The sequence below is a fragment of the Glossina fuscipes genome, unplaced genomic scaffold (genome assembly GCF_014805625.2).
Source record: "Glossina fuscipes isolate IAEA_lab_2018 unplaced genomic scaffold, Yale_Gfus_2 115, whole genome shotgun sequence".
Taxonomy (NCBI): domain Eukaryota; kingdom Metazoa; phylum Arthropoda; class Insecta; order Diptera; family Glossinidae; genus Glossina; species Glossina fuscipes.
Window position 1 is genome coordinate 1,729,820 of NW_023998458.1, and position 26,173 is coordinate 1,755,992.

General features: G+C 34.4%; 1 protein-coding gene across 1 annotated transcript in view; it reads left to right on the forward strand.

The window, feature by feature from the left end:
- LOC119640135 (protein Skeletor, isoforms B/C) overlaps positions 1–21,997 on the forward strand; it is a 71,557-nt gene extending 49,560 nt beyond the window's left edge. The window contains exons 4-12 of the mRNA XM_038037972.1: positions 817–928; positions 18,466–18,684; positions 18,757–18,957; positions 19,506–19,830; positions 19,915–20,129; positions 20,190–20,461; positions 20,522–20,652; positions 21,266–21,429; positions 21,493–21,997. Of these exons, the coding sequence (XP_037893900.1) occupies positions 817–928; positions 18,466–18,684; positions 18,757–18,957; positions 19,506–19,830; positions 19,915–20,129; positions 20,190–20,461; positions 20,522–20,652; positions 21,266–21,429; positions 21,493–21,639 (1,786 nt within the window). The 3' untranslated portion in view covers positions 21,640–21,997. The remainder of the gene's footprint in view (positions 1–816; positions 929–18,465; positions 18,685–18,756; positions 18,958–19,505; positions 19,831–19,914; positions 20,130–20,189; positions 20,462–20,521; positions 20,653–21,265; positions 21,430–21,492) is intronic.
- The last annotated feature ends 4,176 nt before the right edge of the window (positions 21,998–26,173 follow it).

The window sequence follows — 26,173 nt, forward strand, 5'->3', positions numbered from 1 at the left end:
AGATTGCGTGAATATAATAGGGCGAGAGATGATTCGATTTTGTCTAAATCCTTTTCCTTGGAGCATCCTTTGGATATTACTTGGCATATAATAGGTGCTAGGAATGAGTACATTAAGGGAAGAGAGGGCAGTGATTCGATTTAATTCAAGCAATTTTGCCACTGTAGTTAACGAGCCCTGAAAATGTCTTTTCTCCGTTGATCTCAGTTCCGCTAATGGCAGCGATTCGAATTTCAATTCGAACAAATTTTCCCACCGTAGCCATCGAGCTGATGGTTGATATCTGCATCAACGATTCACTTTGAGTAAACGCGGCATTCATTTGGAAAACAGCTTCCTTCTCCACAAGTTTTAATACAAATTAGTGAAACTACTGCTACTAGGAAAACTGCAAGAGAAATTACTTTAGAATGATTGAAAGTCCAAACAAAGGCTATTCGCAATTTTTTCTAGGTCAAAAGTAAGTTTCCTTCTTGGTTTTTTTTTCTTTTTAAATGTATGACTGCAACCGATACTGCTAATACTAGTACTCGGGGCATGACTGTAATGCTGTGTTTTCAGCAAATTTTTCTGTACTCTTCTGTGTTTAATCATCATAAATATTTCTTAATAATTTTCATAAACTTTCATCAGCAGAGTATTAAACACAATAAACATAGGAAAAAAGAAAGTAAAGAAAGTAAAGAAAATAAAAAAAGAAAACAGATTTTTTCTAATTATGTTTGCTTTTCAAAAAGTTTCCAAGAAATTTATTTATTTCTTCTTATTATTTTCTTTTGTATTCTTTCCATTTTAATCTATTGTTTGCTGTTACAGTGATCCACCAATATTGAAGGCCCACAATAATACGGACATCATACTGCGTCTGCCTATGGGCAAAAGGATTAAGGATATAAGATGGCTCTCGGTATGGTGCAGACGGTTTACGGTAAGTCGTAATACTATTGTTGTGGTCACAGTTCTTCTTTTCCTTTTTATTTTATTTATTTTTTTTTGTTAACTTTTGGTTTTTTTATTTTATATATTTTTAAAAGAAAGCTTTGTGGACAAAAGTAAGCAGAGAAACTTGCAAACATTTTACTTTTCTACTTTAATGTGGTTTCGTAAGCTTTAAATGAATATTAAAAGAAAATTTGCGTTGTTAGTTCTACTTGTCGAGATGACGATAACAAAAAATTCAGAAATACATGCTTGTATGTAAGGATGTATTTAACCTATAGTTTTTAGTTTTTCCTATTGTTAACATTTCTTAAAGAAAACCGCCGAAGATAACCACACTTGATGATATTAAAGTTGAAGGTTTCTAAATATTGATGGCAGCATTGGGAATTAATTTAAAAGTTAGGCGATGCAACAAACTAGACAATCTCCTAATTTTTAACCCTGATCTTAAAAAAATTTTTTACAATCTTAAGTTTACGATGTTCATTTTCGCTAGCTGTGGATGCTTACAAAAGCAATCGTTGGTAGAGTTTTCTCATCAATACAGTTATTGTGAGCGATGTTACTAAGCAATGGTGTATGTGTTGGCACGGCAACATTCTTGAAACTTAGAGCATGAGGACGAAAGAATCTTATATTCCTTGCGGACTTTGGCACAGTTGGAGTGAAATCAATGAGTTTCGTGCTATCCAAAAAGTTTTATTTTCGCCAGAATACGATGGAAATCCGGACAAGCACTGAAAAACAAATTGAACGAAGAACAAGCGAATAACACTTTATCGGGCTGGGGCCTGCCATTAAATACCCTATACCATTGCGCTTAGCACAATTACTCGATCGTTTTGCTAATAATACACTAAAAACAAGTAAGAACATTATAGTCGGGCGAGGCCGCCTCTTAGATATTTTACACCACTTTGCCTAGTACAGTTATCCACTCGTTTTCGTAATAATACACGAAAAATGGTACTTTATTTTCCTGCAAAGGCATATATTCCAAAAAACGTGGGTCTATACATATAGCCCTGCTGCATGTTACATACGCCCGGATATACTTAATATACCCTTTACAGCAAGTGGTGTAGACTATAGCAACTAAAAAGACTATGATGGGTTGAGATCCACTGTAAAATACACTACATGTCCCCACAGTTATATACATAATGACTTGGGGGAATAAGGCGTTGTAAGGGAAGTTGTCGAAAAGGCGGTCCGATGTGCACCATTCCTAGCAGTATTCGATCCAGGGGCAAGAGAGTTCTGTGAAACCAATCAGCAAAAGTTTAAAACGATTGGAAAAGCGATTCTGAATAAAGGAACACAAACGTCGCCGAATTTGTCGTTTTTAGCTGTTGTTGGTCGTTGCAGGTCAATTTTTCAATGGTCTGTCTTGGATATCCTTATTTAAGGCCAAACACAACGCTCTCTGAGTTTTTAGAGCTCTTAGCGTTTCTTTACTTTTTTTATGATCAATCACTCAGGGGATATTCTTTATTCGTAGAGCACGCTAATTGTCAGAAAGAAGCGGGTTGACTGGCCACAGCCTGAGAGGTGACCTACCATTTCCCAAATCTTATAGCAAAAGTTTGTGACTCAAAAATGGAACAAGTTGAATTAATGAATCGAATGATCGACTTCGCTTAAGCCCATCTCTGTATAAATTCTCCTGAAGCGATAATGCTGCCTGGAGAGAAGAGAACTATGCATTTATTTACGAGATTTTCTGCACATCACAATCACATTTATTGATATGCTTAAACAAATTTTTCATAAGTTTTTAGAAACAAATTATCAAAGCAAACATTTATTTTAGAAAATTATCTTTGCCGTGAACATGTCTCAATTCCGAACAAATTGGTTTCAAATCTCAACTTTACCGAGTGGAACAGGTCAAATTTTTTTGAAAATATTAGTTTGAAAAAAAAACGCTTAGATTTTTTTAAATAAATTTTAATAAACTTTTTCCAAATATTTAACAAAATCTTTCAAAAAGCGGCTATAAAATCTACTAAAACGAGGCAATCAAAAAAATCCTAAACTTAAAACCAGGAAAACGCTTTTTAATTTTCACTGCTATTATTATTATTAATTTAGCCAGAGAAATAAATTCCAACAGTTAAGTCTTAAAGCACTAGCTAAGCCTATCTGTCTTTATTGAAAACGTTGCCGCCCTTGAGATTTGAACCCATGACTATTGAGATTTCTTTTCCTTCGGACGCTCGGGTGGACGCTAACGATTTTCATAGGCAACTTCATTTACTGACTGCACTTGAGTAGCGACATCAATTTTATTTTTAAGTTCGACCCAAACACAAAACCTTTTAGATATCATTCTTAAATATTTAAAGAAACGGTTAAAACCCAAAAAAAAAAACAAATACATTAATAAAAAAAGCAGTCTACAAGGAAGCATTACCTCTACTAGACGTAAAAATTAATTAAAGAATATAAAAAGGAAAATTCTGTTTTGTTTCAGGAGAAACGTAAATACAAACACAAGCAAAAAAAAAAAAAAATGCATTGTTCATCACTAGATACATATACATTCCTCATGTCTCTAACAGTGTAATAAATTCCGTGCTAGCCAGACTTCTGCTCTTTTGAAGTTATCCCCGGAAGGAGCACTTTTTTCCGGTATCATCATGAGCACGAAGAGAAACTACGTTTTATACATTTCAACTGAACGAAGCTGAAGCTTAAAAAATAATGCCTTAACACGGAGGAAGGAACTGTTTGAGAAATGCTCAATCACGAAGTAGTGCCATATAAAATATAAACGTCGGCGACTTATTTGTACGTCTAGTCAAGTCACTCGCCTACGACTTTTACGATTTCTTTTATTTGATGAAAAAAACTGAGTCTAGCGTGAATTTTGATTCTTCTTCAACTTGAGTGGTAGAGACTTACCCGTGAAAAATAAAGTTTTTCTTCCTTGCTAGATAGTTGTTTGCTGGTGAATGTTCGCGTCAAATAGATCGAAATGGTTCGAACCAAGCTCCTTGAATTATACTTGTTTACTTGTTTTCTTCTTTACTAATTTAAATCTATTTGATCGAAGCAGTTCGAACCGTAATCTCATCTCTTTATTTTATACCCTTTGAAATTAATGAAAAATCCTTTCACTGTCACAAACTTATTTAAAACACAATGAGCCTTTTCGAAACAAAGCATTTACGATTGAGAAAAATTTATATGAAATCGTGTATGATTTGATTTGGTTATCTATACGTTACTCATCTTCAATTCGTTAATCTCTGACTGTCCCTCATTCGTTTCCATCAAACGACCTAGCACCACCGAAGTACACAATAACCCCTGCACAATAAAAAATACGAGAATTGGTTGAACTACTAATAGGGTAAATTTTGACGCCGCCAAATTATGCGGCCGACTTTTAACGTATAGATGATCTGATGAATAACCTTCCTCCTTTGGTGATGTCAATGTAAAAGTATCGGCATCCTTTGATATTCTGAGCGTGGGAGAACAAACTGACTCCCGTTGGACAGAACACATATTCGAGGTGTCGAAAGACGCTTAGGTTCCTTAAAGCGACGCAATAAATTCTTCATTGCAGTCGATATCCAGCCAAAATTAGAGCACAACTCGCTTGTGTTGACGGGAGCCTGCAAATTTTACAGGTCGGCCCTTGATCGTATACAGCGCAACGCTCAGGTGCTAATGTGTGACAAAAGTGTGCCCACTACCCTTGATACCCTTGAGCACTGGTGTAATGTGGTCTATGTGGTGCATAAATATAGGTATACCTAGGGCAAGTGTTCTAGAGAGATAAAAGAGATTTTTCCACTAACTAGGTCCTGTACAAGAACCACAAGGCTTCTTCAGTGCTCCCACCCACTCGTGTTAGGATTGCTTAATCGCAAGACGCACCACCGCGGCTCGTGGTTCTTTAATCACACTGCCCGCCTCTGGAACAATCTGCCAGCAATAGCGGCCTTTTTTAATCTGCGTGATGGTCCCTTTTTTAAGTCAGACGTAAACAAGCACTACTCCCTCTTTTGTCCCTCTCTATCTGTAACGTGCTTGCACCTATATGAGACATTGCCTGAGTGGCTGGTCAAGAAAAAAAAAATTGCACCACAAGCTAAAGTCTCGTATACCTTTTCGAATTGAACTACGTCAAAGTCTTCGTTAAAGTAACCGGAAGTAGAGAGAGAGAGAGCGAGATAGAGATAGAGAGAGAGAAGACGTTCTTCTAAAATCAAGCCATAAGAACAATCGGTCATTTCTCCAATTTTAAATCCTGAGCGTAAAACAACGCCAACCGATTTATCGAAATAAAAGGGGGAAAAAACAGTTCGATTCAAATTTTTTAAAGAAATTTTTGACAGTTTTAATCTATATTTTCAGAGAATTTGTAATTTGTTACTCAAAAAATGCGAAAATTGCAACCGCCAGTTACGGGAAGAGAAGTTAGCCTAAAAAAATTTTTTTTCAAGAGCTCTTGCACATCTCTAGCTTGTTTGTTTTGTTTTTAAAAATTCCTGAGAAAGATGTTCTCTATATAATCTAAAGATCGTATGTATAATCCTAATAATAAATTCTTCCATTACTCTAATAAAATGGACGATAACGTTTAATAAATATGAAGTGGTATGGTGGAGGAAGTAGTTTATCACATATGAATAAATCTCCCTAAGACAGCTGGACAAAAATTCCCTTCACCGAGCCAGGACTGTTGAATAAACTCAACAAAATATCTGACAAAAGCAAGGTCGCGTGTATGATCATGGGAGCGATGGTAGCTTATTTAGCGAAATCTTTGGCTTATGTACTATTCTCTTACTTGTAGTTTAGCCGAAAAATACTTAGCATAAATATTTACAAAATAATTTTAATCTTAAGTCAGTGTGAATTACCATAAACATCAATAATAAACAAATGCAAAATAATTAGCAAAATCAACTGAGGCGCATTCGGTACCCATCTCGTTTAATTAGGTTGCAATTTGACGTTTTTCAAGTGTGCCATGTCTTCTTGTTCTTTTTTCTTTGGTTTTTTTTACAATCTTTGTTTATTTCAATTTTTATACTCTATACCATATGTAGTACGGGCTATACTCAGTTTGCACAGGCGTACGTAACACCCACAAGGGCTTAATATACACCAAAGCTTTATTATGCCGATGACAAAATGATTGTGAATCAATTTAAACTGTCCACATCCATGTGCCTGCCCAATTAGAAATATTTTGTTGAAATTTGGTATATTGACGTGCTTTGGCCGAAAGTCGAACGATATTGAAAATGCTTCGGATCGGAGCACTTTTTCAACCATTCCCCATATAATGCCTTGTTTTGAAAAGTCGTTATGTGGAAAAATATTTTCAGTTTTCAGCATTTTTCGACAAACCTCGCTGTGTAATAGTGTTTCGACATTCAAAATTTGTGTGAAAAAGTTTGGTTCGACTTGGGTAATTTTTTGAACCTTCTCTCATATAACCGTTCCTACAAAAGCTAAATATTTATATAGCAAAATATGTGAAAGTGAAAATTGGACCACGTAAGCCTATTTGTTGGATACCACCACATGTAAAGCCTCTCAGGCTATTTATGGAAAAAAATCCTAATTTGTGTGTTCACCGTAGTAAGGGGACAATTAGAAAATGAAGTGGCCTAATTTTGAACGACAAGGATCTATATTTTTGGCTCCGCCCCAGACAAGATTTCTTATGAATAGTAAGTTCTTCGAAAAAAGGATATAATTTTTAATATATTATGATGAAAACTTGCCTTTATGATAGGAAATTGGGATCACACAGGTCAACTTAATAGACCACAACCTAACTGCTTCATGCTTTTCATGATAAGCCCTTATATGGAAAGAATATCCAATTTCTACTTTTTTATGATGGAAATTGAAAAATAATAAAATTTTTATGAAGAAGCTTAGGTTTCGTAAAATTTGGACGGCGTCATGTGACGTTGCGGGCTTTTATGAAAAGTATGCGCATGTAGCGTATCTAACGTTCGGCTTTGCCAAACGATATTCTTGCTTGTTTATGCTGACACACTTCAATGAACATACGATATATGGTTGCATTGCAATAGCCTACACTCTTTAGTATACTTTTAGGGGTCAATATGAATTTTCCGCTTTTTATATTTGAATTATAGGAAGCAGTTCGTAGGACACATGTACTTTAAAAATTTCTTTACCCTCTAAATCGCATTTTAAATAAATAGTGCACGATTTTTCAAATTTTCAAAATATTTTAAAGCAACTAAGGCATGTCCATTTCACTCAGCAATGTGATTACAGTTTATAGTTTAATGGCGCGTTCATATGAAGAACGGATGTGCTTAACAACATAATATATTTTTGCTGTTACTAAAGATGGGCTACGAAGTTTCTGTGATCTACTTCTTTAGAAGACACGCACAGACGTATACGAGCATAAATATATATGATAATTTCGAAAATTACAAATTATATATATATATGTATATATAAGTCTTCACTTAACAGAGGAAGTAAATATAATTTGTTCATAATAAGAAAGAGTTAGAATAATGGTAACAGACTCATGGACATACATTCAAATGGAGTTGTAGAGGAAATGGGCAAATTTCATTTTTAAAGATGGCGTCTCATACACTAACTAAGCATATGCCATACATATATATACGCATATAAATATATATATATATATATATATATATATATATATATATACATGCTTGTATATGTTTATATGTATTTATGGTTGGAAATCGTAGAAATTTACGGCAGACATTTTTTATTAATACAAGTGCTTCCCCCTCCGAGCAAACATGTATACAAGCGCACACATCAAAACCGCTTCTACTTTAATATACATATACATGCACATGTGCACTACTAGATACAATAAGATACAGTGATACACACGGCAAAAAGTATGTAAAGATATTTGCATTTAATACATAACTTTATGTTATGGCGCTCGCAACGAAAAAAAAAAAACCTTTATGCAGAAGAGACAAAGCAAGGGAAAACTTTCTCTCTCACCTAACGCCGTTGTATTTATGCGTATGATTATGTGTGCATGTCGAGAAGAAATTCACCACTCTTATCGTAAGCAAGGAATAATTTGGGAAAAATAAGCTTTTTTTTTTTGTGCAATAAAAGACCAAAAATACGACAGAAGAGAAAAAAAAGAAAAAAAAAGACAAAATCTGCTTATGGCCGGGTTTACGTTGAGACGAATGGGAGCAATTATGCGCGCGCACAGCATATACGCCAGATTGTGTCTGCTCATGTTGCACAAGAGCTTCTCATTCAATTTTTACATGAACTAACAAATATACGCAACGTATATATGTTATGTATTTAAAAAAATGCATACTTGCATATACACATCTACAGTACGTCTAATTAAGCTTATGTACATAAAATATTTATAGTAGTTTTATTTCCATATTTACACATGCATATATCATACGCGCAACTATAATACAAATGTATATAAAATATTATTTAAAAAAAAAAAAAAAACAGGTCTCATTAAAATACATATCTACGAACAACATACACTCAAGCCGTATATCCTAATCTGCATTAATATATTTCGTTTTTGATAAGAAATAAAAAGTTGTTTAAAGTGTTTTTAATATTTCAAAATACATATATATGATGACGTTTTTTTATATCGGACGTGAAGGAGATTTTTTTTATTAAGAGTATTTCTTTTCTGCTTCACTAGCCACAACTTTTTTCCATCTTCGCGTCAGTATTGCATCCGTACAGGACAAAATTAAATAATTGCTTTTAAATTTCAAATACGGAAAGAAAAGAGTGCGGATCAAACAAGTAGGAAAGCTTTTACTAAAGAGGGCCACTGAGTTGATTACAACCCTTTTTCGCTCGTTACTTATTAAGAATTTTCAGAGATATTCAAGACGAAGACTACATCGGTATAAAGTGTAAATGCAACGCCTTTCAAGCGGCTTCCAATTGACTAACTCATTCGCTCACTAATGCGCCGATCGCAGCCCTTTCCAACTCCCTAGTAATTAACAATTTTCAGAGTTATTCGAGAGAAATATCACATGGGTAGTATAAGAAATAAGCCGGTTCGTTGCCAGAGTCTTCTGAGAAAAACATCCACCACACACACACACACATAAAATGATATGATACCAATTGAAATAGATCTTAGACAGGGCATTCCGATCGAGTAAAATAAGCATTTTTTTAAACACAATTATTCTGGCTGGGATAAAAAGTAAATATTCTAGTTCCTATATATATATATATATATATATATATGTTACATTAAATTTAAAGAAATGGACTATAGGAGAAAAAAAAATTACATACGTGCAACTTTCATACCCAACATCACTTGTGGGTCAAGGGCACATTAACTTTTTGCGGATGTATGCAACACGCCAAAGGACGCGAGACAGATCCAACCTTTCATTATACTGGTCGGTTCAGGATCACTTTCTAGCCTCGTCTATCCCTCTGTCCGACTTGCTTTTCTTGTTAAATTTACTAGCTACAATTTCCGAGCTATTTTCATTAAATTCGTCACACTGACGTGTTGTTTTGGCCCAAGGACAAACACTATTGAAAGTGATTTGAATTCAACCGTCATTTTTAAGCGCTTCCCATACACAAAGGCACACTTTGACAAGTCATTATATGTATATCCGTAGGGTGGTGTAGGGTGGTAGGATGGTATGGCTGTGCCCTACTATTATTCAATACGAATTTCATTCTATTTTTTACGATAAATTTTAAAATTATTTTTCAACATACAGTCCAATCGATTATCTATTTTTACTTTGGCAAACCTTACAAGCGTTTTTCATCCGATGCTAAGAAAATCGTATATAAACCGATCCCAATCTTCGCATACTTACACATAATACGTTTAAACATTCCCTAGTAAATTGCCCAAAAGTGTTCGTCACATTATGAGACGTCAGGCTGCGGTAAGAAAGCGCTGTGTCACAAGTGGCGGTTGACAATGAAAGGGTTAAATTCTATGATTGCCAAATATTGAGTTTAATTCAAGATTCAAGGTCAAAACATAAAGAAAAAGGTCGAAGAGAGAGACGGATAATGTATTGATGTAACTATCATTAATGGGTTTGAGGGAATAACATAAAAACAAGTACTGAAGCAAGAAAAGAAAAAAAAATGTTGACTAAAGTAGAAATTGGATGTGACGATGTTCCGAATGGTGTACTTTTGCTTTGAGGCTTTATTTGAATATTCCTCAGTTCAAGCAAGTACCAAAGATTCGTCTGAAAGATGAACGAACTCTTTGAAAAATCTGTGTGGCTTTTAGAAATCTCATATTGAATAAGCGTAGTATACTTAGAATTTTTAACTTTTTTCGAATTATTTCCGACTTCACAATTCCTTCATTTGGGGCAAGCCTCGTCCCTTTTCCGAGTTAGGTTTTTAAAATACTGTTATGTAATATGACTTCTTGAATTTTAGGCGAGTTTCTTAGATTAAGCTGAGTTCTAGCACTGACGAGCTATTTACAAAGGCATTATTTTGCAGAACAGGGCTTTGACTCTTCCTTAAAACTTCTCAGATATTCAAATATTATTATTCAGTTATATACTACTATAAATACACTACTATGCTGGATTTCTCGGTCGTGTTTACTGTAGAACACCGCGCCGGTAGAGCATTGAAAAATCTTTATTTGCCTTCATCGCTTTAAGGAATTTCGTTTTTTATGAATCTGAGTAGTTTTCATTATGTAATTTGTGCAATTTCGTAACAATACAATCGAAAATATATACGCTAGACATCGAGTACGCAGATCAGTTTTTATCTTTGTAGGGTGACAAAGCAGGCGAATCTCTCAAACGGACATGCTTGGACAGATGAACAATGCTTCTACAAAGTTTATAAAGATCCATTGAATTACTGTAAATACGAATATAAGACTGTAGGCTCCATTAACGCCTCTTTCTCTCTTTCAGATGAGAACTAACTCCTCCCCAAGTATGCAAATTCTTTTTATCCATCCCTTAATCAGTTGGGTAACTTTTCCTGATGTTTTTTATTAGGGGTTGGATTGTCTTTAATTATAGTTTATATAAAGTCAACGTCCGCACCACGTCTCTCGACGTCTTGGACTTCTACATTAACCCTTATACATTACCCATGGCCTAAAATGCAAACGGAATACTGAGTACTGTTATAAGCAAACTTGACCTATCTAATAACTAATAATAAATATATCATTCAGTTTTTTTTTTTTATTTTTTATCACCAATCACTCGGGAATTGACCCGTATGCGGGCACAAGCATGTTGATTGTTGTCAGGCAATTTATTAGCAAAATCTTAAATGTAACGGAGAAGTTTAGCGCGAACGTTTTTGTAGCTTATATAAGATATTTTAAACAAAAAAAAAGATGCAGCTTTGAACTTCTTAAGCTACTTTCTGCTCCAATCCAAAATTAAATATTTACTTTTTACATTTTGAAAAAGTCCTTTGAGGGGGATCCCTCCAAAGCGTGAATGAAGTTTAATCTTTTTTTATATAAATGTTCTCCGTGAAAGGACTCGCCTGGGTGAGGGTCCGAAATAAAACATGTTTCAAATGTACCACAATCAGCTTATATAGTAAGGCATTATTCTTGATCGATTTGATCGTAAAAGTGATCCGAAACCATCTTTTTTCGATAAGGAATATAAACATTATATAAACATATAATTATTATTATTATTATTATTTTAATTTTAGACTAATGAATTGAATTCTTAGACTAAAAAAAAGACATTGAGCACTAGCAACACAGGCTATCGGCTCTAATTTAAATAAATGGATATTAGATAATAAGCTTAGTAGTATTAATAAAGTAAAATATTGAATTGATATTCTGTTCTGAAACTGATTGTAGAATGTTCAAAGGGTTAATCGTTCCAAATGCAATACTTCTAGCCAAGGAAAAGTTGAGGCAGTCGCAGAGAATGTGCTTTATAGTAAGAGTTTGTCCACAACAGCAGATTGGGGAAGAAGACTTCTTCAGGATCCATTGGTGAGTTGCAATTGTATGACCAAGGGGAATTCTCGAGAATGTTTGGATCTTGGTTTTCTCAACATTTGTTGGATATAGAGGTGGAGTTAATTGAGGGTTAATGCAAGAGTAGTGTTGATGATGGTATTGTAAATTTCCTTCTGCAATTTTCTCTTTAACTTTTCTTCCAATGTATCTTTGAAGATCCAACTTTTCCATGACATTATCCATAATTAGAGGAGCAGAAGCAGCAAACTTTGCCGCTCGATCAGCCTGCTCATTTCCCAGTAAACCGATGTGACTCGGTACCCATAACATTTTAATTTTTCCGTCGGGTGTAGTAATTATATTCCTTAATTTGTTGATGGTGCTCCATCTCGAAGTCGAAGGGTTCCGGGTAGCTTGTAATACAGACAAACTGTCGGTAACAATGACGGTTTTGAGTTTGTTTTTATGGGCAAGGTTGGCAGCGTGAAGGATAGCTCTGGCTTCGGTTATGAAAGTTGAAGTGCTTTCGTGAAATATGTGGTTGAGAAGAACCCGTCCTGTAGCATCTACCACGGCACAAGCAGGAGGCAGACCAGGAGATTTTGAGCCGTCTGTGTGCAAAAGATTCCAACCAGTATTGTCCAATACTTGGGTTTTCTCAGCTATTAGATTCCTGAAGACGTAATTTGGAGTATCTTCTTTCTTGTGCATAGACAGTGAGATGTCAAAAGAGCAGTCTTTCAAAATCCAGGGAAGTTTAACACCAAAAGAGCGGGAAATTTTTAAGGGAATGTTCAATTCCTTTGCGATGCACAAACAACGGTCAATTGCAGATGGTGACTTTGGAATTTTCTTCGCAATAATAATCTTTCTTACGTCATCACCGAGAATGGATTTGTTCGAATTAAGAAGCTTAGGGACTATTTTAGCTTTTAACTCATAGAATCTATTTTCTAAAGGTGGGAGACAAGTTTCAATTATAATATTAATTATGGGCGTCGTCCGAAAAGCATAACAACTTGCTCTAACGGCTTGGTGATAGACCGGTTTAAGGATGTTGATATTAGATTTGCAGCTATTGCCATAAATTATCAAAGCATAGTCAATCTTGCTTAACACAAGCATTTTGGTAAGATAAGCGATAGTGTTAATATGCGCATGGCTTCTCCAAGCAACGTACTGTATGAAATTTACCCTTGTTAAAAGGGAGTTTTTTAACCGAAGGCAGTGTGCTTTCCAACGATAATTGTTTGAAAACGTGAGCCCGAGAACATGGAGCGTCTGCACATTTAGCACTGGCAAGTCGTTAATATGCATCAGTAGGTTTCCTGCATTTTTTTTGATTTTTGTATAGAGATTATAGCTCCTGACGAGTTTGCCCATGTGGAGATCTCACATGCAATAGATTCCAGGATGTTGATTGCTTTCGTGTTGTCTTTTTCTTTTGTAAAAATGTATACATCGTCCGCGTAGTGACAATGTTCCACTCTTGGTACACGGCAAAGAATTTCGCTAATTTCGTTGAAAGCGATCTGGAAAAGCGTGACAGAGAGAGGAGATCCTTGCGGAATGCCATTCTTTAGCTGAAAGGAATCAGAAAGATGATTGTTGATTCTAACTTTGAACCGCCGATGCGACATGAATGATTTGATGTAGTTGAAGAATTTGGGTCCAACATTCCATGATTTCAAGAGTCTTAAGATAACATGAAGACCAACTCTGTCAAATGCTTTTTCGAAATCAATTGAGAGAATTGTTACGTGATTTCGTTCGGAAATTGCTTTGCTTGTGAAATAATCAATATGTAACAGAGCGTCGATGCATCCTCTACCCCGCTTGAAACCAACTTGTTGCTTTGTTATCAGGTTCTTGGATTCAAGAAACCAAGATAATCTAGATGCCATAATCTTCTCTAAAACCTTAGAGAGGCAAGATAAAAGAGAAATTGGGCGATAATCAGATGCGATGGAGACATTTGTTGACTTTGGAATTGGAACAACTGTTGCCAGTTTCCACATGTAGGGTATATGGCCAGTCATAAATACCGTATTACATAGGTCCAGTAATTTCTTTTTACTAGACTTAGGCACAGCACTGATCATTTGGTATGGGATGCGGTCTAGACCAGGTGTCTTCCTTCCAATTTGAAGAGACAACTTCCAAGTTCTGAGGTGGATACGCAATTTTCCAGAAACATGGCACATCTATCGATATTATTTGAAGGAGATATTGGAGTCCTTTTATTTTCAATGAAAGCACTGGAGAAGTTGCTGTCAGAGAAGTATTCGCACCACACTTTTCCAAAGTAATTAGAAATCTCATCTGCGTCAGTTAAAGTTCCATTGGGAGTGCAGATGGCAGAAATTTGATTCGGGTTTGAAGTCCCATTAAGTCTGTTGATTTTGTTCCAGACAACTTTCATTGATGTATTTCTGTGAATTCGTCTCGAGAAAAGTTCGAAACTAAGTGCCTTTGATTTCCGTAATTCCTTCCTGAATAGAGCATTGGCCTTTTTGTATAATAACAAGTGATTCTGATCAGGACATCTCTTAAAGTGATGCCATAGATGCATTTTATTTTTCCTCAAAAACGAAAGCGTGTTGTTCCACCATGGAACCCTAGCCCGTTTAAAAGAGGTGTTGGATTGAGGAATAGAAAGATGAGCAGCCGTGCGAATCGCTTTAGACATAATAGCGGCATCATGGTTGCAGTTTCCGTTAAATGGCTTTGAGTTCAAAAATGACTCCACCTGTTTGGAGTAATTGATCCAATCCGCTTTATCTAGGAGGAATTTGGCCTGTTTTGCTGGAGTAGCAGAGGACGTTGAAAGATTAAGATCGATTATGATTGGAAAGTGATCACTATCATGTAGATCATCAGAAATAGACCAGGACACCAAAGGAAGAAGTGATGGAGAGCAACATGTTAAATCAATATGTGAAAAAGTATGATGAGTTGAGAAGTGCGTTGGTTTTCCATCATTTAAAACGCAAAGGTTGCTTTGAAAAAAGGCCTTTTCTAAAACAGTACCGCGAGTGTTGTTCACTGTTGAGCCCCAGATGGTATTCCAGCTGTTGAAATCGCCGCTTATAATTAATGGGGGGGGAAAGTACGGAGAATAAACTGTAGAGTTCTTGCTGAGAAAACGATTGCGAAGGTGGAATATAGAGCGAAAGCACTGTAAATTTTATATTTAACATTATTTGTATCGCTACGGCTTGTATATTTGAGCTTAAATTTATGCGTTTGTGAGGTATACTTGATTTTATAAAAACACCTACTCCTTGTTTGGAATATGAATTTTGATCAGCATTCGTCAAGTATCCAGTATATGATTTGGGTGGAATAGGATTAAAAGAGCTTCTACAATTGGTTTCTTGAAGCGATAAAAAGGTTGGATTAAAATCATTTATGAGTGTACGGAGTTCATCAAAATTATTAATAAGTCCCTTAATGTTCCATTGTAGAATTTTAAAAACTTTATTTAATTGTAATGACATGTAAGCAGAGTGGAGGGAGGGTTAAGTTGACATGTCAGCGTCTCCGTCGAGAAGGTCACTATAGGAATTTTTCGTGAATGATTTATTCTTACCAGCAGAATAATCTGTATTTAGGTGATTTGGTACATTTGAAGCGCAACGGGTTGGCGCACGTGAATAATTTGAAATTGAAGGTTGATTGAGGGATGAAAGAATGGATTCATTAACACTTGTGATTTGTTGAGTAAAGTTGAGAGCTGGAGATTCTGGAGAATTTGGTATATTAGATTTTAGCAAATGTGTTGTTGTTTGGATTTTTTCAATATTTGCAGTTGCTTTGGTTTTTTCAATATTATCTTTGGCAAGTGATGTAACTGGTTTCGCAATATAATTTTTGGTTAATGGTGGAACAGATTTTCCATTGGAAACATTTGCAGTTAAAGTCTTACTAGGCTCGATTTGCGAGGCCACAGCAGCATAGGTATTAATTTTGCCAATTCCATGGGCTACAGATGGATTTCGTTCCCGGTATGTGCGTCGCGCTTCGCCCATGCTACAGTAATTTTCTGTTTTGATTTTTAATATTTCACGCATCTGTACAAAACGTGGGCATTGTTTGTCTAACGCTGAGCGTTGATCATTGCAATTTATGCAGAAACTACGGGTAAAGCTTTCAGTATGTGGAGGATGACCACAGTTAGCACAAGATGCAGCATTAGTGCATCTTTTTGCCGTATGACCCAGGCGTTGGCAATTTTTACACCTCATAGGATTTGGGATGTATAGTTCTACTATCCATTTATACCACGCCACATCAACTGTTCGCGGTAATCGATAGCGATCAAAAGTTAAAATAATCCTTCCTGTAGGAGAGCGTGTTTTTCCGTCATCATTCAGTTTGGTTAATTTATATGCTTCAGTCACTCCTTGAATGCCCATTTCGCGAACAATTTCATCTTCCGGCACATGTTTTAAGCAAGGGGCATAAATTACGCCTCGAACCGAGTTAAGTTTCTCATATAGTTTAGCTGAAATAGCACATAGATTAGCTAAAGAATTGGCCTTTATTAGTTTTTCGGTTGCGCGCAGGTTCCCAGCGAGGACCAGTAAATTCCCATCGCGTAGAATCGAGATCGAGTCGATGTATGTTGTAATGCTATCTAGAGCTTTTTTTATAGCAAAAGGGCTAATTTGGGAAATTGTTATTCGAGCATCGGTTGAGGAAATAACAATAAATTTTTTTTCAATAGGGGTTATATCGCTGATCGGCAACACCGGAAAATCTGAATTTTTACTTTTTTTTCTTTGGGGGGATGTATCACTTAATAGATAAAATCTATTCGAGTTTTTGTCTGGCGGCCCCGGGGCCATTATGCCTTATTGTTGTCTATTGCTTATTATTTGTGAAATAACCACTCACTTGAAAAGGTTTGGGAACTGTGAAAGAAGGTTGGGAACTACTAAAGAAAAGCGTCAAATGTTTTCAATTTTTTTTTTTTTTTTTTATTTTTTAAACATATAATTATAAACATAAATGTCTCAAAAACGATCTATGTCAGAAATTTAGAAAAGATTGAGTCAAGCAAACCATTCCTAACAAATATGCTAATTAATGGTTTCGAAATCGTGTCACTTTTCTAACGCTAACCCTACTAAGACGATACATAGATAATTAAAAAAAAAACCCCAAAAACTTGTTACTTGATCTTTTACATAATCTTTTATTAGGTAGACAGACATAAGGCACATAGCGTTCATAAATCATATAACACTGTGACCAAAAAGTAAGTCAGGTCGTGCGGATATATCGAATATCGGAAATAGTTTTTTCTAAATTGACAGCACTGTGACAGTCATCATAAAGTCGCTGCGATTTCACATGATAAACGTCATTAGTGTTTCAGTAATTTTTCCGGTTTTTGCAATGCATGTGTATGAGCAAATGATGATTTCTGACTATCAGTCGGTCATGAAACACATTATTACGAGAAATGAGAGTTGGATTTATGAAAACAAGCAATCAATCGAACGAATTTTGGGCAAAAGATGAGCCAAGACCAAAAAAAATCAGTCAAACATCGAAGTGAGGTTTCCTCGATTATCGTGGTGTTGTGTACTGTGATTCCCTTCCCCCAGGTCAAATTGGTAAGAATTTATTATTTGAATTTGGGAATTACTACGAAGGCGACAAAATAGATTTGGATAGTAAATAGATTTAAGAAAGAAAATATTAAATTGGTCTTACTGTTTGGCCTCTGTGCACAAAGGTACTAAGCTCCATATCTCAATGCTCGCGTTGGTTGCTTTGAAATATCAAATGATTGAGGTGAGCTGAACTTCGCAAGGCTTTGTGCATGTTAAAACATTCATAGACTTAGTCTGAGCAACATCACCGATTTATAGCGGTACCTTGAACAACAACAACGTAAAGACATAGCACAAGCCAGAACAAACGCCTTTGTTTGTGATTTGCCTGACTAAACAAGAAAATTGATATTGAAATGTGTTTCTACGACCATTCATTCCCTCGGAGTAACTAAGTTGATACAAAGTCAAAAAACGCATTGTTTTCTGTCGTGGCCAACAGCTAGTGACCGATGACAAGGCCTGAATAAACCCCTTAATATCAATTTATATTTCAATTACTCATTATACCATCTCCTTATTAAGCCTTATAAGACACATTAACTTTTTAACTATAGCCTCTTATTTCTTTATCACCTTTTGCTCGCTATTTTGTCTTGTTTGTTGACATGAAAAGGACAGATACTCCCGGAGAGATAGATAACAGAATTTTTTAAATTGTTCTTTGCATCTCAAAAGCTTCCCGTGAGTAATTACAGAAGTCGAGCGTGTCGGGCCAAGGCAATCGGTTTAGTTGTTTGATAGAGATATAAACACACTACTACCATTACAGATTTTCTGACAGTAAAATAATAATATCTGTTAAGGCTATTCAAAGCTTCAAGCCTGTGTCAGAATTCATTCTTCAGTTTCCACATTTAATGAAAACACACGGTAACGCTTTGTAATACTTTCTTCCTTTTCTATGTTTAAAAGGTTGATTTTGGTGAAGTTTTTATCCCACCGGGCTTAGATGTTCCAAAACCGCGTGTTTTACCTGAATTTAAGCGACTAGCTCATGGCTTGCGCTCAAGCAATATTAGTGTTTTAGATGCCAAAACCTTTTACATACCGAACTTACATTACGACGGTGCCGGTCCAGATGCCTATTTTTGGGTGGGCAACGGTTCCGAACCTCATATGATGGGTATTAAGGTAAGTAATTGTGTTTCCATCCCAATACTATATAATTGAGTGATAATTTTTTTTTTTTTTCTTTTAATTAAGGTACCTAATGAAATTGGTTCCCTAGAACCATTACGAGGCTATCAAGGTGAAGATATTGAGATACAATTGCCCGGCACATTAACAGTTTATGATATTGATTGGCTGGCAGTATGGTGTGTGGAATATCGACAGAATTTCGGGCATGTTTTTATACCTAAAGATCTCGACGTACCACCCGCTTTGGGTCAAACCAAAATAACCGTAAGTGAAAATTACTTTTTTTTTAATTAGATTTAGAAAAACGGAGAGAAAAAAAAAGTGCTTTATATATATAGAATCAATTTAGGAAAACATTTTGTATGTATGTATATATTTATATAATATATATATATAGAAAACCCTGATCTCTATCACAGTGACTCATATGGACATAATTATCATCATTTAACATATTGTTATTTATATATTTATTTATTATTATTTCTCGCTATCATTAGCCTCCATGGTGGTATTCTCCTGTAAGTACATTTCTTAAAAAGAAAAAAAAAAACAAAACAAAAAAAAACTTCACGTTTCCTAGAACTAGAACTAGAAAACTAACCAGTATGACCTTCTTATCACCGTTAGTTTTCTAGTTCTTTACTTTGAAATCAATCAAATTTCTTTTATAATTATTACGCAATCGATTCAGACGTAGTTGAAAACCTTCTCAACTTCCCGTATCATGCGCAACCCAAATTTCAAATCTGTAGTGCTATAGGAAATACTTTCACATACTTATATAAAAATTTTGAATGGAAATTTTTCAGACTACTACTACACCAAGACCGATATTTAGCAATTGCCGTGAGCTGTTGCCGAATAGAATGCAAGTGAAATGGGAATTACAAGGTGAATATTTGGTGCTAGACTTGTACGGTCGGATAGCGGAGAATCAATACATGGCTTTCGGTTTATCGGGTGCTAATGGCCGGGCGCAGATGACTCAATCGGATGTGACGGTAGCTTTTTACGATACAAATGCACGCGTTTTTCGAGCTGATGATTATTTCCTATCGGATTTATCGCAATGTGATGGACAACATGGTGCTTGCCCCGATGAACGGATTGGCGGTCGTAATGATATTATTGTGTGTAAGTATTCCAAAAAAAAAAAAATATTATAAATTTTGACCTCACTTGAGTGAGAAATTTATCATTCATAACTTATGCTCGTAGTAAGTGGTGATCGTAAAAACGGCGTTACCACCATTAAATACAAACGTTTAGTTCAAACGAACGAACCCATTTACGATCTCGCCATACCTACGGATCGTGAAGTCTCCGTTATCGCTGCCATTGGACCGTTAAACAATCGTATGGAAGCTAATGCTCATTCTCATACCGCAAGTGATCACAATGTTGATGATATACGTATCGATTTCTCATCGAAGGTAAAATGCAATGCAATTAAAAATATGAAATAAAACTGCATGTTTCCATGTTCCGCTTAGAACGATAACACCTGCAAAAGTTCATTGTATAGCGTAAAAGACGAGACTGGTCCTGAGCCTTGGCCTACACGAAAAATTGAAAACGAACACGTATTTACGGCACGCATTGGCCCAACAGGTGGGAAACGCGGTTATACACCCATCACTGGTTTGCCATCATGGGGTATCGCTTGGTATATTAATGATTTGTTAATACCTGAAATTACCGTCGAACGCGGTAAAAATTATGAATTCTTTGTTGAAGGAGGCGATAATCCCAGTCAACCTGCCAGGTATGCTAAGACTTAGTGATCACTGAATCGGATGAATAGAAACATAATCCCTCCCTGTAGATATCATCCACTTTATATTACGGATTCACCAGAAGGAGGTATTGGCCAAAAAACCGGTTTACAATTGACGGAACAAAAGACATACGCCGGCGTCGAGTTCGATGACGAAGGAAATCCAACACCAACAGCAGGTAAGGGAATTTTTCCCTATTATTTTAATACAGAGTTCTCCATTAAGTATCTTGGCGGGTTTCCATTAATCGGTTCTCTATGGCCTTGCGTCACGCATAGTCAAAGCCTAGAACGATTCTTCGATTCCTCCGATCACTTTTAGAGATCGTCGCTCTGCACGTTTAGGAGTAACTAAAAGTGGCAATTTAATTTCTTGATGAAGCCGGTTAATCAAAAGTGAACCTTAGAACTGAGAACGACTTCGTAAAGTTCCTCGATATAGCTTAGGTTTCTACGCCTTCTTTTAGCTACATTTCTGGAGACAAGGCCATCACATATGCAGGACTGCAGGCTTTGTTCCAAATTGGAAACAAATCGGTCGTAGAATAGTAATTAATGAATTTGAATAGTTGGCAGGGTTTTCATCGTATGCTTCACTACACTTTTATTCCTAAGATAATATGACGAAGTGTCTGCGAGAAAGTGCGTAACCAATTTTCTCGAAAGGTGGCGAGCGAGGTTTTGAAAAAATTAAGTTTAGGAGGAACTTTCAAGACATAAACTCAAAAACACAAAAAACCCGATATGAAATGTTCATACATATAAAAAGGGGCTTTGCTTCGTTTTCCATAGCGGGCCGGTATTGCGAATGGACGCATCGCACTGTTGACCGTTCGGCCGAAATTGAAACATTTGAGGACTACATGAAGACATTGGAACTGGAGTGTGAAGAAGGTGACCCGGGCTATTTGAATTGGACTGTGCCGTTAGATGCTCCCGATCTACTGTACTATCAGGTAAGCGAATTTCGCTCTATCGCCGCAATGCCGTACTATTTGTTTTTCTGAAAAATCTTATAGTGTTTTACACACAATAATTTGGGTTGGAAAATAAATGTTGTCGATAGTGGGGCAACACGTTTGGCAACTACTTTTGCTGTATGTTCGATAATGGCGGCATTTATTGGTCTGTTAAACTGCAAGCCAATGCTAATATTTACTGCATGATAGTAAATATTATTGTTGGTACAATAAAGGATGTCTGCACAAAGGTTTTTTTTTTTTTTTGTAAGGATTTGGGACTTTTTCCTTTTTTTTTTTTTTTGATCCTCCTATTCTTCTTCGTCATTGTTATATCAGGAGACCAGAATTTCTATTAACCTAAATAAAAATTTTGTTTAGATAGAAAATTAATTTAATAAAAAAAGAAAAAAGCAATATTCGAGAAGAACTTTATGACAATAACAACAATTCAATGATTTCAAAAACATAACATTTAATGTGAAACTTGCATCAATTATTAGAATTTTAGGTCAAATACTGAGCAGCAAACATTAACTAAAAGATGAAAAAAAAACAATTAAAAACTATATTAAATGTATTTAGCTGAGCAAAAAAGAAAAAAAAAATAAGAACAACAAACAAATGGAAAGGTGAACTAAAAGTAAAATTTTACAAATTTGAAAAATTTTTTCAAAATAATAAAAATTCTGGTCTTAAAAATTTGAAAACTTAATTTAAAGAAAAAAAAACAGGAAAACTAATCAATGATAGTAAATTTTTTCTAAAAAAATAAGAATTATGTTTTCTTTATAAATTGAAACAAAAAAAAAAAAACAAATTTAAAATTCTAATAATTATTTAAAGGCAATTTAATATTTTTTTTTTCTTACTTTGTTTGTTCCGCTCAAAATCAGAAGAAAAGCAAAAAATTAAGCTTAAAATTATAATGAATACTTATTTAAATTTTAATATATTTTTTTGGTTATTTTAATTATTCTATTAAAAAACAAAAAAAATACTTTTTTCGTTCATGTTTACAAACAAAACATCACTATACACGCATTAATGTACAATTGTTAACTATTCATACATTTATCCATAAACAATACGATAAACGATAACGATGACAATAAATTGTAAATATTGTATCAAACTAATGACAATAATTAATTTAAATAATTGTATAAAAAAAAAAACATTAAAAAAATTAAAAACAAAAAATAATAATCAAAGAAATAAACGAAATTTAATCAACAACAAAAATAAAAAATTATTATATATAAATGTATGTACATATCTTTCATCCATTTGTATGTACAGCAATTGAATGACAATAATGCGAAAATTTCTGATAAATTATAGCACAGAGATTCTCAACTTTGTTTGTTTGTCTGTTTCGTAATTGAAATAAATAAATAAATGAATAATTTTAATTTAAATTTTTTTATTTTATTTTTTTTTTTAATACCAAAATTTTTTTAAGTAAATTTTTTTTTTTTTGTTTGGTTGTCTAGAACACGTATGTACTTTGCACCTATCATTCATTAAGCCGTCTACAGGAAACTTACTCTCTATAATAATCTCATTTATACCCTATACTTGACTTATTGCCCTCTTATATAAAAAACTTTTAGTCGTCGATCAAGAAATAATGATATTCCGTCACTTTGTTTGATTATTTATTGTAACGCACACGCTGATCACATAAAGTTCTAAACAGAAGAAAATGCGAAGCCCCTTAAATTTATATTTAAGAATATTCCTCAAAAAGATATAAATGGAGGAAGGACTACAAGCAATGATTTGAGTTTTCCTCCATTTCAAGTGAATCGAAAATTGTTCATATCGTACAAGCGGGCGTTACGATTATAATCATTTGCATAATGATAACCTTTCGATTGCAAATTCTTAATTAATACAAGCAACAAGGACATAACTCATATTTTCAATAGAATACGATCTTGAATGTTAAGAGACTTATCCTCCCTTCTTTATTTTAATGACACGGCCACACAATTCCTTTAACTTTAGACTTATTACTTTTTACAATAATACGATCGGGTCTTAAGACCCTTAAGAAGGATTCTCGGATTAGCAAACGCACTGATTAGTTTGCTTTGCTTTTTTTTTAAGATCTGTTGTTGTCCTTCAGAGAATTTATCTTTGACTCGACAGATGACCTATGATGAAACCTAAAGAGATGCCGCAAGGCGGGTTTCATGATCCTTTATAATACGATTTAATTTCTATGCACCGTGGTAGATCTATTACTACTTAACCGATCAGCCTAAACTTTCGTCATCCAAAATGTATCTTTGATCAAATTTGGAATTTGTTAGTGTATGATTTCATTGCTGTTGGATTTATATTTTGCTTTGCCGATAAACTATTTCTTCGACCTCAGTATTTTTGGTTAATTTCTAAACTTCGTAATTCGACGTCGAAAGGCGTCATACAAATGACTAATGGACGCGTATGGGAATCGTGGCAATAACTAAAATAAACTTTCTTTCAGTATTACTAATAGAAGGCGAACGGGGTTTCTAAACATTTAATTTTCATCAGAGCAAAACGATTTCTACCCTCTAAAATTACGAGACATAAACCCAGATCGTAGTAGGTGCTTTTTTATAACGAATCATACCACGATGTGAATTGCAGGCACTTATGGAAATCATGGGAATAACCAATATGTACAATTTTTCAGTATTATTAATAAAAGACGATCAGAGTCTGCAGGGTTATCAGAACGAAACAATTTCTACCCTCTAAAGTCATGAGGCGACAATTCTAATGGCACTATGTCTTTTTATAACGAATCATACCACGATGTGACTTGCAGGCACTTATGGAAATCATGGGAATAACCAATATGGTCAATTTTTCAGTATTATTAACAAAAGATCCCAGAGTTATCAGAACGAAACAAATTCTACCTTCCAATGTCATGAGGCAACAACTCTAATAGCACTACCTGCACTTTTAGGAACTTATGAGAAGCATAGGAATAATTAAGATGTTATTGTTTTTCTTTGTACTCAAACAACTTTTGTTATAGATAAACATAAGGTATTACCCACAAGTCATATACATTTAGAGATGCAATTTGAAATGACTAAAAGAATTCAAGTTCAAAAAGTAAATGTGATTTAAAAATAAATCGAAAAGCTAAACAACGTATTGTAAAGCGCTAAAACATGTTTATAATCCCTTAGAATGTTATGAAAAGAATGTGGTTTCTCAATATATCCAAAATAAGTTAGCGCGTTCGAAAAATGTTTAGGAGGCCGCTATAGATCGAAAAGAATTGCTCAATCAACAGCTCTATTATTTTCATCTTTAACAAGCAAGTCTATGAAGAAGTTTACGTTAAATAAAGTTAAGTTCAGTTAAGGCAAAGTTCAATCAAAGTTTTCCCTTCTCTTAGTATTCTTTACGACTATCTTTTCAGTAGTTCTCAAGCGTTTCCCAATAAAACCAAGTTGAGAAATTCTCTGTTTTATTTTCAAAAAAAATAAATAAAAAAAATTAATTAAATAAATGAATAAATATTAACGATGAAAATTAGTTTAAAGTGAACATTTTTTGATCAATTATACAATAAATAACCATAAGAAAGATATATTATTAATAGAAACAGCAAACAAAAAAAACAAAAAAATGAAAAAAAAGTGCATAATTTGCCCGAACCGAATAAACGAATGAAACGGAAAGATTTTGTGAAAATTTATGTGTTATGTATTAAAATTTTTAATAAAAAAAGAAAAAAAAAAAAATAAAAGAACTTAACGATGCAACAGTTGAAAAGAAATTAAGAAGATATCGATACCTCCTATATATTTGCATAAAACGAATGTTATTTGTATGTATGTGGGTGCTTTCCTTACTTTTATAACATTTATGAATAACAAACCGATCATTATTCAAACATATCCTCAATACAATTAATATCCGATAGGAAACTAATATGTATCGATAATACAAAATATATGCATATGTGTGTATGTATATACAATTGTATCTAGATGTAAATTTGTTTGGGTTTGTAATTGTTTAAATGTTTTTATTTTAATATTGAAAAAAAAAAAAAAACAAACAAACAAAGACAGACAACACGAAAATTATCAATTAATTGGAATTATTTCTACAGTCAGAGAATATTTCTGTTAAAGAAAAAAAAAAGCGAAAAAGTTTTTATTTCCTTGTCTTTTACGTAATTAGTTGGTAGACAGTTAAATTTACATTTGCTGCTAAATACTAAAAAGTGTTTCTTGTAAATATAAAATATATATATATATATATTTACAATTGCCTGGAAGACATATGGACACAGGCACAATTAGGTTATGAGAGTCTTTCTATATTTAATCAAGCATTATTAAAAACTCCCTTTTAAAAAAAAGAAACCGAGACTGAAAGGCTGGCCTTGAAAGGCTTTCAATTAATTTGATCGACATCAAAAACATTATTAAAAAATCTTCTCTGGCTTTTCGTGCTTAAAAGTGTTTTTTTCGATTTTTTTCTATATCCATGAACGGACCCTTACTTACTCGCCAAACTTTTTGCCTTCTTTACGTCATACTTGGCTTAAAATACTTGTATAATAAATTTTGAACTCATAAATCTTGTCATTCCTTGCCAAGTTTTTATTCATTGGCTCATCATAGAATTTTCGATAAGTCTCGCAAAAATCATATCATTCGTTAGGAAGGCGTTAGGCATTGATTTATTGAAGGCTTTTAGATGTGTCCTGCAACTT